The sequence below is a fragment of the Harpia harpyja genome, chromosome 22 (assembly GCF_026419915.1).
Source record: "Harpia harpyja isolate bHarHar1 chromosome 22, bHarHar1 primary haplotype, whole genome shotgun sequence".
Lineage (NCBI taxonomy): Eukaryota > Metazoa > Chordata > Aves > Accipitriformes > Accipitridae > Harpia > Harpia harpyja.
In genome coordinates, this window is record NC_068961.1 from 1782750 (window position 1) to 1795618 (window position 12869).

The following is a 12869-nucleotide window of genomic DNA, read 5'->3' on the forward strand; positions in this document are numbered from 1 at the left end:
TGTTAGATCTGAGTGGGATGTGGTTTTTCCCTTCCCTGGGGATTTTTGACATTTCAGAAATGTCTTCTAAATTAGAATAAAAAAGAAAATGTAAAAAAGTCACAAATCACAAATTTGATTTTTTTTAAATCACGTCAATTGAACCATTGCCATAATTTCCATTTTCACTTCAAACTTTTCAGATATTTTTAGATTGATTAACTTTTGATTTCCAAGTAACAGGGCAGTTTCAAAAACTAAAAAAAAATATGTCTTGGAGAAATCATACGGTGGTTAGAAGTCAACAGCAATGGTTTGGGAAATTTTTCCAATAATAAGAACATTATTCTAAAGTACCCTTTGCATAGCTTCAACAAAGGGACATTTTTTTACAAAAAGCAGTTCCTCAAAGAAAATGCCTGACCTCATCTAAAATGTATATCACTGCTGGAGCTCAGATTTAATACAATGCGTACTAAACAGACAAAGAGGAGATAGGAAGAACAATTTATTTGATTTTACCTGAAAATAGCAAATTTGGTTTTAGCTGAAAATATTATAGCTGAAAATTCATTTTCACTCTCTCTTCAGGGTGATTTTCAGTTGTCTTTCAGAAGAGCATCTCAAAAGAGTATGAATTACAAAAAAAAAATTCATAATGAGGACAACGGCTAGCACTGGCAAGGATTTATTTTAAAAGTCTGTTTTGCAGATGGCAGACAGAGGAGCTGGGTAAGATGGTTTGAACTCTGCTGTGGTCAACAGCTGCTATTGAGGCTGCCTTTCCTTAACTAAGAGTTAACTAAGAGTACACCTGGAGGAAGTCAGCCTAATCACGGAAATCATGAATGAAACTGGGCAGATGAACTTGCCATGAAGTGCAGTTCCCATATTCAGGCAATCCACAGTCTTTTAATTAGATACTCCTTTCAATTTGGGAAAAGCTTTTACTGAAACCTCATTAATGTAAGAAGTTAATCAGCTCTTATAGCTGCACTCACTGAGAGAGTTTTACCTTAAAACAATTCACCATGAAATCATTTGCCAAGCTACAAGTCCTGCCTGGAAGCATGTGTAGTACACACTTTTTCAACGTGTTGCAAAACATCTGTTTCCTGTTCCAGTCAACGTATAAAAAGATAAGAAGTCACCTCTATACTCAGTGGTGTGGTTGGCACATAACACTTAGCATGAGCATTGCAGTGTTTATCTCCATTCTAACAGGGCATTGGAAAATTGTTAAAAAAACCCCACCATTCTCATTTCTTATTTACCAAGAAGAAAACACTACCCAGTTAAAATCAACACTACACCATTACCAAAGAATGACAAATGAACTAACTTCAGAGAGAATAATTAACCAATTAAGAGAATAATTATGTCTTATTCTTCCCACTCACTAGATGGGATAGAGAAAACAAGACATAAAAAAAGACCACATTGCTTCCTAGAGTAGTATTTTAGCCATTTTGAGATACATAAAAGCAAGGTTGTTATTTTTTTTCATATCCAGGGATAGATATATGCATAACTGCGTTGTTCTGCACTGTTATGTTCATGGCATAACCCTGTCATCCTTGACTTGGGGGAGCCCTGGTAAGAAGTAAGAGTGGTGGTAAAGCCTGAGCATCTGAACGCTTTAATTCACATAATTCCTAGTGACGGGATTTTGTTTTCATTCTGAGCAGATTCTGTTTCTGCTAGAAGGTTCAGGAGACAGCAAATGCAGCCAACAAATTCATAAAATAGATCCTGTCAGACAGCTACGGCTTCCTTAAAAAAGCAAGCGAGTATTTTGATTGTTTGAATAAGAAAAAGCAACAGAACACACTGTCTAACTCTAAGAGTTTTTATTATAATCCTGACATTTGGGCTGCTTCACTTTTCTTAACTTTTCATTTTTTCTTTGTCAGTTCCATGCAATTTTAAACTTTTTTTAAAGTCAGTTTTTGATGGCCAGAGCACACTCAAGCATAGAGTGGTGCAGTCCTGGAAGGTGGTATTCTCATTGCTGTCTGTGACCATCTGCCTAGTTCCCTTGAAAATTAAGATATGTTTTTAAGAAATGGGGTTTGCCCTATAAAGGGATGGGCATCAGTGCCTCCTGACCACAGATAAATTTTAAAAGTAGCGCTGTTCTTCATAGTTTAGTACAAATCTACCAGTAAAGTGTTTTGATTGCCATTACGCACACAAAGGAAAATGCCCTTCTGCAGAAAAGAGACGAAAAATGCAATCATTTATATCGATGAAATACTTTAAGCTAATTTTTAGTTTCTCAGTAGGCCATCTTTTAATAGAAATAGTTTCTCCCATATGTGACAGATACTGATATGTTCTCATTATAATAGTGTCATTATTGATAGTTATTTATAACATAACAGTACTATCTTTTCTATGAATACATGTGCTGAGGAACATTTGTTATGTGTTCTCCCTTTTTTGTAACTTACTTTTTCTGCTGTGATTTAGCCACTTATGTTTATCTCCAGATGTACTGAGAGTTCAGGCTCAATTCTCCAGAGCCTTAACCTTTGGTAGAATAAGGAAAGACAGCACGCTATGTCTATTTTTCACAGGCAGGGAGGCCTAACACCAGATACAATCTACTGAGGATCAGAGCTCTTTGCTCTCATGCTCCCTTCTCCTTGAGACAAGATATCTCAATTAACTCCAAGCTTCTAGGAAGAAGAAATAAGGAGGAAAAGAGACTGCTTCATCAGGGTTTTAAACTTTACTACTAGGATCTATAAATAATGACACATTCTAGAGTGCATGACTATACTTCCATGCCTTAAAACCAAATTATATTGTTGTCTTGCCAATGCCTAGTTTAGAATTGTTTCATTGCCAAAGCTGATTTTTACCACAACAAAGAATAGTGTGCCCCACTACTGGGGGCAATTAAAGTCATAGTCATGTCGTAAAACAGACATTGTACGTAAAAACAAGACACTGAGTCATTTAGTTTCTCATCCTCCAGAAGTTTGTTTGATTGCATCCATGAAAAGAAGTAAATTGCCTCTCTCTGTTTTCTTTGGGGGGTGAGAGGGATAGGGGAGGAAAGGGTTAATACTTGAGGCATCAATATCATGAATTTTTTTTTTCCTACAGAAACATTTCCCAGAGGAAAAAAAGACCTGTCATTCAAGAACAGAATTCAAAACAGTTGCACTGTAACTTAAAGACAACTTTTGGGGTGTAAGATGTCAATGGCCCAGCCGCCTTAACAGCCATGCGCAGTGTGCACTGGTGTTCAGAGTGAAAGACAGCAGCCTTAAGGTACACTGCAAATGAAAGTGTTTTTCCCAGACTCCAGGAGGTCCCATCAACATTATTTGAAATGAAATATTAACGGAGCATATTCATAAGTAATACTCCTAGATGATCTAATAGAGTCAAGGCTTGCAATTATTTGAAATGAATGAGCCACAACAGTGTATGTCATTGCTTCAGAGCAGGTTTGCAGTGTGTACGTGTGTGAAAGAGCGGCACGGAGCATTCCTCAGAGAGCTGCTAAAAGCTGCCAGAAGGTCCTGGAGGGTGCAGCAATGAAGCTGGAGAGCCCCAGTACCCTGCCAGTGTTATGAAACAACCGGCAGACTGGTGTGCACAATAACTTCAACTCTTCTCTGATGCTTGAAATAGGCTCCACTGAATGCCAGCCCTCCCAGATGACTGCATTATAAAACCTGCTGAGGAAGTGCCAGGAGTACTCAAACCACATCCCAGAGGTATTCAGACACATCTTATTGCATATTTTTAGCTGTCACGCATGGCAGCAACTCCTGTTTTTGTAGTACAGTAAATACCGCTGTCTTCACTATACAGAAAAGTAAAGTTTAGATTAGTACAGTGGAAAAAGTGACTGATTTACTCAATCCTTTATTTTTTACTTTCATAGAGTAGAATCTGCTATAGATCCTAACATATTAGTCTTTATCAGACAACATACCAGTCAGTATCTCGTCAGTCAGCTTTGCACAGAATGAAGGGCAGCAAGAATTTCACTAGAATCCATACATAACTACTGTAAGACCCAAAGATTGACCAGGACACCACATGTCTGTGGCCAAGCTAAACAGAATAATGTGGCAATTTCTAGCAACAGATGTGAGTGCTCTGTTTTAACATCTATATCCTTCTTCCTCCTGCTCTTCTCACAAGAAGCACGGATCCTGCTGGTTTTTGTCTTCTTTCCCATGCAGCAGACCCAGATCTTTAGTTTTATAGAACTGGAAATGGTTGTGCAATGGGGGAAAAAAATTTCTTCCTATAATAGATATGTGATCACAGCATATATAACTGTGCCAAAGCTCGTCCAGCATCGCCTTAATTGAGATACTTGCTGCTCCCAGTGAAGTTATAACTGCATAGGCAAGCTGTGTAAGTATCTACCTAAATCTCAAAAGTACAAGATTTGCAAGAAGGGAATGTGTCTTTTACAAGACCAGCTGATGTAGGTGGAAGGAGCAGAGAGGTTTCTGGGCACTACACACTCTTTTCATCAGGGCCAAGCATATATTTTCAAGCTGGTATTAACATGGCCGCAATGCTATTGATACTTGAAGTGGCTAGAAAGTTCTCTCTGGTACATCACATATCATCTGATACATGTACCACATCTTCCACTGCAGTTCAAACACTCTCTTGCCCTCAAGCACAAACACATTAATATCTTGCCTCAGAACCATTAATGAGAAAACATAAGTAAAGGGGGAACAAGTAAGAATAAAGAAATGGAGTATGAAAAAGCTGTTGAGCAGAATCAGAAAACGCCTTTTTTAAACTATAAGTTATAAGCAGGTGTTTATAAACAACAGGAATTTATTTTATAGTCTTTTGTAGGACTGCTTATTTAACACACAGAACTCTATATTTAGTCACAATTAGTTTGTACTCAAGTAACTGCTTCAGTGAGTTGCAGCAAGCAAACACATGCTCACTTACTTATGACCCTTGTTTTATTCTAGAACTTTTTTTGTTGAAAAACAGGTCCAGTCTATGTGATTTCCTTTGTTATGTAGTGTAGAACAGATGTCTGTACCCAGATTCAAATACTGTATGGAATATAATAATGGGTACTGAAAAATTGTCTGAATAAAAGATTTGGTTGTACCTAGCTTTGCCAAGCTCAAAAAAAAGAGCTAAAGTGGGCTTCATGATCTCTTGATAGAAGTAAAAGAAGGAATATATGTTATACGTTAAAACTATAATGGGGAGGGAAAAGAAAATTATATAAGAACATTGGAAATTAACAAAACAAGTGAGTGCTAAAACAATTCCATGTAGGCACATGACTGAAGAGTAGATCCTCATGGTTACCTGACAGCGCAGCCTGACTTCCCAAGAGTTTGGACAGCATGCCCACTTTTATTATGGTCAAGAAAACTGACAACCACTAGGATCTTTCTTTTTAAATCCTCTCAAAGCCCCTGAACAAATTTTTTAAAAGTGGAAATTTGTTTGCAGTTCCCCTATCAGAATATGTAATTATGTGACATAAGGCAGGCATATTAAATATCAAGGTAATGTTTTAGGACCATTAGGTCTCCAACAGGAATGTGTAAACATCTAATAAAAACAGGGTTGGCTTAATTATTTAAGCAGTGTGTGAAGTGCTCAGACACCCATATAAGCCAAGTGCCAATTAACATATCTCATGATCACTGAATTACCCCTATATTTCCTCTTCAGATCCTGAGACTAGAGTAAAAGTAATTAGTCAAAAAATTGCTTCCATTTCAAGTTACTTCATTATTGCTTTTTTTACCATAATGCTGCACCAAAATGTATCATCTCTCTGTTTTGTTACATGAAAGGGTAAGCTATCACCTTAAGTGCTCTACTTCCTATGAAAACAAATGAACACAGAATAATATCATCTCTGATAACAGCATCTATTCCTTTTTGTTTATTGTTATTTCTCCTCATTTCTTCTTTTTTTTTTTTAATTTTATTATGGCATCATTTTAACCTTAATTCAAAATAAAAAATGTGTTGTATTCTTAGAGCTTCTGTACTTGATAACTTTTGGCATTCAAAATAGGAGAGATTACTTTCTCAGACCGGTCCACCAGCAGCCCAAGAATCTTGAAAAGTCTCCAAATATGCTGGGGATAGTGGACGACATATAAAAGCAGTCATTTACTGCCAAAGGGGATAGACTTCATTGACTTCGGTTTTGCAAGTCTCTGCACCAATTAGAATATAATGCTTTTATTGCATTTGGTAATGCATTTAGTGATCCAAAGCAAAATGAAGTGAATGGAAGGACTCCCAGAGGTTTCAGTAAGCTTTGAATGAGACTTTTTTTCTGCACAGATTGCTCCCTGGGGAAGGAACATGCATTCATTAAGCACTGTGTATTAAAGTAACACAATATGAATGCTATGCGACTGTGTAAAATGCAGTTGCTATCACTTACTTGACTTAAACTATCCTCAAATGTTTTGCTTTATGGCATTAAAAGTAATTCATTTTCTTGGACTGTTGTTGCTAAGGTTTGGTTTATGTAAGGTTTTAAGAAGAAAGCAATTTGAAAAATACCCAATTACTAGCACAGTAGAGAACTCATTCTTTCAAATGCCTCTTTTGAAAATTCTTTAAAACTTTTGATTCTGTTGGTTCAAAAAAAGGGAAGCTGTTTAAAGATAAATAGAATAGCAAGAGAATGGCTATTCAATGCTCTGAAAGAACTGTTTTCTAACACTTCTCAATAATTCTGCACTATTGTACCCTGATATCCTCCCCTTTCCTCCCCCAGCTTATACACAGCTGGGACCATAAAATATGTAAAGGCATATTCTATGTCTCTGTGTCCCTTATGATGCCCAGATGTTCCTTAGTCCATATTTTGATGAATACATACTGCCATTTTTGTGCTGTGGGTCTGATACTTCCAGAAGGCATTGTTTCTAAGCATGTGCTAAGTATTGCATGGATGTACGGTAGGTTACATCAGATTCCTGATTTGCGTGCCATAGAGTTTCTCTGCATAGATGAAGTCCAGCAAACCCTAGGTGCAAGGGAGCTCCCTGGCTCATGCACAGGACTCGCATAGAAAGCTCAGGGTTTCATGAGGGTTTCATTGTGGATGTGTGGTCATGCTGATCACCCAGCTGGCAACCAGGATTTCTGCTCAGCTGGCCGATCGGCAAGAGCTACTGGAGTAGCTGGGTGCACAAACATATATCTAGCCAAATTTTCTAAGTGGAAAATGATGACATGACCAGAGGAATCCGGACATAGAGTATCAGATGTGGGTAAGACTTACATACATGAAGATGTGGGAAAGGGAACCGATCATAGGAAACCTGCCATTTCAGATCACCATTCCTGGGCATACCAGCAATGGACTAGCCAAACTGGAGGGAGACTATTAAACCCCAGCTTTCTGGGTGAACTCCTTACCACCCCCTAACACAGCCAGTAAGGGTAACTGGTTACAGGACCCCTCACTAGTCTTCTGTAACAAACACAAAATAATTTCATCACTATAAAAGAGGTTGACACCATGGTGAATATTTCTCTGCAGATACTCCCTATACAGAAAATCATTATTTCATGTCCATGAAGGAAGCAGGACATGGTATTGCTCAGCTTATGCTAAAACTGTAGAGGAACAGAACCTTCCTGCTTTCTGAAACAGGCACTGCAGGTCTCCTTTCCTGGAACAGTAGCTTTGTTGGGATGTAAACTCTCTCATGGTTTATTCTTACCTTTTGTAACAAAGAAATCAAATTTGTAGAAGAATAAGGCGAAAAAAATGCACATTGATTTCTTTATTACTATGTTGCTGATATTGTAATTTGACCCTGTATTCTTAGCCTGAATTTCAAAATACTCCAAAGATAATAATTCCACAGAAATACTACAAAATTTACTAAAGAAGTATAATTATATTTCATTTGGAAGAGTCTTTCTAGATGTTTCTCTTATGTGCAGCAAACGTGAGCCTCAGCTGGAATTAATTTTTCTTTTATTTTCTTTTCTTTTCAGCAGTCTCAATCTTATGTTTAATTTTCAACAACAGAATGCCTAATGTCTGTGTTGCTGTGACCTACCATTATGAAAGCTGTGTATCAAAATGAATATTAGTTATTAATATGGAAAAGAGCTATTTTAAGCAAACAGAACTCCGTCATGTAATCTTATACCAGGGTTGAGAACAATGTGTAGGTAATTACTTCTAAACAGTAACACTTTCATCATTTAGATAGTAACTTGGAAACAGACAAAAAACCTAACCAGGAATCTTATCACAACTCTTCTTTGCCTTTTTTAGGTAAAGGAATTACTCCCTTTAAATTTGGTGAGTTTTGATGCTTTGTTGTTTTTCGTGGTAAAGCTCTACTAAAATAGAGAAGAATGAGAAGAAACTCAGCATGAGACAGTGGGTAAATTAAAGGTAAATTTAAGTTGTATAAATGTGTGTTAATAAGAACAGGACAGAAAGAAGGATGGGGAAAAAAATGTAACTCTTGTATTCAAATCTAGGCTGCTTTCACAAAGGAGAGTTGCATCTTTTTTTTCAGTACTCTTGCAAAAATAACCCTCCTGTCATGTCTTATTCTGTTAGATATTCATGCTTGGAGCAATTTTTAAATGGATGTTTTATTGACAGCCTAAATTCCTGTGTCTTGGCAATATGTAGACAGAACTTAAAAAAAACATTACTTTTAAAGAGCTATTTTGGGACTTCAGATTTAACACTGATTTGATTCAATTCTTTTCATATTTTTATTTCTAAATGCATTTCAGCTGGACAGATTTTATTAAGAGATACAATTTTGGTATTAAGTTACAGATGAGTTTTTAAAATAGCTAGGTGCCAGCAACAGCAAGAAAAGCTTGCTGCTTTGTGTAAGGAATCAGATATTGGTGATATGAGACCTGTATGGTGATATATGGCTATACAGCTACATGTGCACACAAAGCCTGTTTTGAAGCACTGTTGTTTTGGTCAGTCCTGTGTTTCTTCAGGCACCTGAGTCATCCCAGGTGGGAGTCAGCTCGCAGGTGTGCTAGCATTTACTTAGAACCACATTTTTAAGGCAACTGGCACACCTTCAAAAGCCCCCATGAGGATTAACTCACATATATAGAGACCAAAGCTGCAAAGTACAGGTCCGCTGAATTACACAGTGAAATTGCAACAGCCAGGTGTAGCCTGACTGAAATAAGTGTGCTGGGCTCTCTGGTGAGGTACTTTTCCTTAGTACCTATCTTCTGGCAAATGAACGCAGCAGAAAAGAAGATGGAGTAGGGCCAGAGCATCACCATTCTCTGGCAGCTGCTGAGATAAATGTATTTAATCCTGAGGCTGGAGAAGAACCTCTCTGATAATCAAATAGCCACAGTCAACATATTCTGGATCTTCCCATTTCTTCCACTCAGCAGAAGCCCAGAAAATTACGCAGCAAATACTTTTCTACTCAAACAAGGTAGAATACAAAAGGGAGAAACATTTTAGCTGGATCAAAGGTGTATGACGAAAAGTCTTTCTAAAGCATTAGCATTTGGGGCATGCTAACACTGCAGAGCTTCTTGGCAGGATATGTGTGCCCAGTTGGAAATGTGGGTGGAAATCTCCACTACAGTGATTGTACCATCTCTAAATCTCAGGCCAGTTAATTTGGTAGAAACTTGGAATATATCACATGGAGTTGTGTTGTACCATCTAGACACAGTCTTCAGTGACTCCAAACTTGCTATCTACAGAGCCTGTACTCTCCTTGCCAAGATTATCTCTTTGTTGACTTTCTTTTCAGACTGTTCAATTGGTAATATTGACTGAATTGTCTAACCAAATGTTTAAGAAATTATCCATTTGAAATTCTGAGTTAATATATGAAAGGCTTTCAGTTTGCATGGAAAATTATACATATCTCCAAGTGAACAAGTGAAGCTGAACCAACTGTTGTAGTCACCAGATTTTTAAGTGATACTTTCTCATCCCAACAGAAGAGTAACGCAATCTGTGCAGTTTTTGAAGTTGTGCTATCTATACTCCACTTGAACAAATTACAGTATTTGGAATGAGACTAAATGTGATACTGAGGGTAAAGGAGAACAAAATACAACATGCTTTATGGAATGGATCGTGATCTATACAAACACTCAGAATGTGTGCTTTTCATTGCTGCTATGATCCTGATCCCTGTGATGCTGGATTGCTGTAAAGAGGACTCTTCAGGGAATATATCTCGTGACTCCTTAGACTACTGTAAACTGACATACCTCTGAGCTCTCTTCCAGAAAATTGTACAAAACCTGAGCATGCACATGAAATTCTTCTGGGAATGCTATCAGCATTCAGGCTGTGTCTATGCTGAAAAGAGCTGCCAGCCTGACTAAACTAAAGAATTCAGTCTGTAATCTGTAAGCCCATCTACAGCATCTGGCCTGGATTAAAAAGACCACAAAATTTGAGTGAGAGGATATTTTTGCGCATAGACAGGATGAATGTCTGCAGACAACACTTGAATGACAACATGGACAAATTTCACCATGAAGCAAAGACATCAGCAGTTCCTCACTGAAAAGATCCTCCAGAGAAACCTTCTAGGTGCATACGTGTTGCATATACGTATTTTACACATAAATATATATATTTATGTATATTTACATATCCATTGGACTAATTGCCATATCTAGAAATGTCAAGATATTTGAGACTCTAACAGTCCAGAAAAGACCAGACAGAGTTTATAAAGTCCCTGGTCAGACAGAATGTCCAATTTTCATGAAAGTGCTTTCAGAAATCCAGTCAGGTACCTACATACTTCAGAAAATCTGGCTTCTAAATGCTGAAAACTAAGCATCAAAACTAGTAGAAACTCATTAAAAATCCATACTGTAGAACCCTCCAGCCATGCTACAAACCAGCAGAAACCTGCCTTAATCCAAATGCAAGGGTATTGCAACAGTTTAACATCACACTGTTACCCCTCTCATGTATCCTTATCAGATGCATGTTTATACAGATCTTTCAGAAACTTCAAAAAGTAGTACAAATATTTCTTACTAACAAATCGGTGGTACAAAATTATTTCCTTACTTTTGGGAGGGAAGCTCTTGATCCTGAGCTTTGCGTGGTCATTGTCAAAACTGTAGTGATACCCAGCGCGACTCTAGCTGGAGCAGCATCCATGTTGATCCAGAAAGAAACCCAGGACAAAATGACAATCAGCAGGCTAGGAATGTACATCTGGATTAAATAGTATCCCATCTGACGCTCCAAATGAAACTTGACTTCAATGCATGTAAACTTTCCTAGAACACGAAATTACTTTCATAAATGCTTTTTGCACATTTTTATCTTGTTTTCTGAACATAAGTTAGATGTGTGGCCTGTTTCCTAACCTAACACTATAAGCAGGTCCTGATACACAAATGCAAGTCACCATTTGTTGCACGCTAGCTTGGGGGATGCATGGGACCCCTGAAGCAGACCGTGCCCAGTTCCTCACATGAACTGAGAAAGCAAATATTAGCACAGTTGTTTGAGCTCCGGAAAATATAACACAATGTTTCTTTTCTCAAAATTTAATGAGATTTTACCTTAGTCAAATACAATGTTTAGTATTAAAAGGGGACAGGATTTTGGTCTCTTAATGACACGAGATTAAGCAAACGTACTTAAACAGCCAAATTGTAAACTACTAGTCTTACAGTCCTATGGTAGATCACACCCCTTCTCATTCTGGTCATGTCATTTGCCTGTGTCTGTGGATTACGTCTCACAGCAGAATCAAGTCAAAGCCTACTCTGAATTTTGCCAAAAGTCTAACTCCAGGAAACCCACAGCAATCTCTTGTGGAAGGTAAGTGATTTTTCAAACAGAGAGCTGCTCCACAGGGGTAGGGGCGGACAGAAGTTTAGGATTGCCTGACAGTGAAGCTAGTCGTGCAGCGGGGGATGCAGAGTCCTAAATTGCAACAGCTCATCAGCTACTAATCCAGTCACTCTGTGCTGCTCTCCAAATTACTGTGGTTTAGGTACCATGAAGGCTCTCGCTCAAGGCAGACTAACCCAAGTACAAGAAAGTCTCGTTCCTGGAGTGTCATGCTAATGATTTCAAAGGATCTCTTTTGTGTTGGTTGGTCAAACACATGAAGATGCATTGTTCCTCATTCATCCTTTCAGGGGAAATGAGATTTTTTGCTCCTTTTTGTGATGTACTCACATTTTTCTGCTAGTCTAGAAAGCTGAACAGCAGAGTGCGAGAGTTGGCACAAAGGACAATGCAGAGGCTGTTTGACAAAGAGAGGAGGGGAGAAGAACCGAATAATATCTTTTGGCAGGACTGGACCTGTGACCTTAAAGGCAGACTCTGAGACCTGGATAGTGACTGATCCTGACCAGTCTGCCCACACAGAAGGGCACTTGCAAGGGGTGGAGTGGCCACGTGTGGCAGCAGCGGCGTGAGAGTAGCCCAGCGTGTTGAATGCTCTCCAGATTCCTGCGGCACAACCTGGTTGGTGTGGGTAGGAGAAGGCTGAATATTACAGCTTTTATCCATATTTTAATTTCACACCAAACCTAAAGGAGCATACTACAGAGGAGACTGTAATGTGGGTGCCTGCAGACAAAGTTTTCTTTTGCTTGAGTATTGCTTTTCAGTTCCCCTTGCCAGGCTACACACTTTTAACTTTCGGCAACTACACATTTATTTTATTTAACTACACGTAATGGCAGCTACTAATTGGCATTTTTATCTTTTGTGGGGAATCTTCCTGGGTGTACAAGGAAGCTATTGCCCATGCTCTTCCTCCTCTCTTACTTTGGGTGTTTGACCCTGCAAAGCGGTTATCTGACAGTAATTAGAAAAGCAGATGAACTCAGTTATTCAGAGTTCGAGTCATGTGGTGTGAAATAGCTAAACT

The 12869-nt window shown here is 38.3% G+C and overlaps 1 protein-coding gene across 6 annotated transcripts in view; it reads right to left on the reverse strand.

The window, feature by feature from the left end:
• GLRA2 (glycine receptor alpha 2) overlaps window positions 1-12869 on the reverse strand; it is a 136763-nt gene that overhangs the window by 75016 nt on the left and 48878 nt on the right. For 5 of the 6 annotated variants that reach the window (XM_052773986.1, XM_052773984.1, XM_052773985.1 and 2 more), the window contains exon 7: window positions 11042-11256. In XM_052773986.1, coding sequence (XP_052629946.1) covers window positions 11042-11256 — 215 coding nt within the window. The remainder of the gene's footprint in view (window positions 1-11041; window positions 11257-12869) is intronic. The other variant, XM_052773987.1, reaches the window with a different exon arrangement.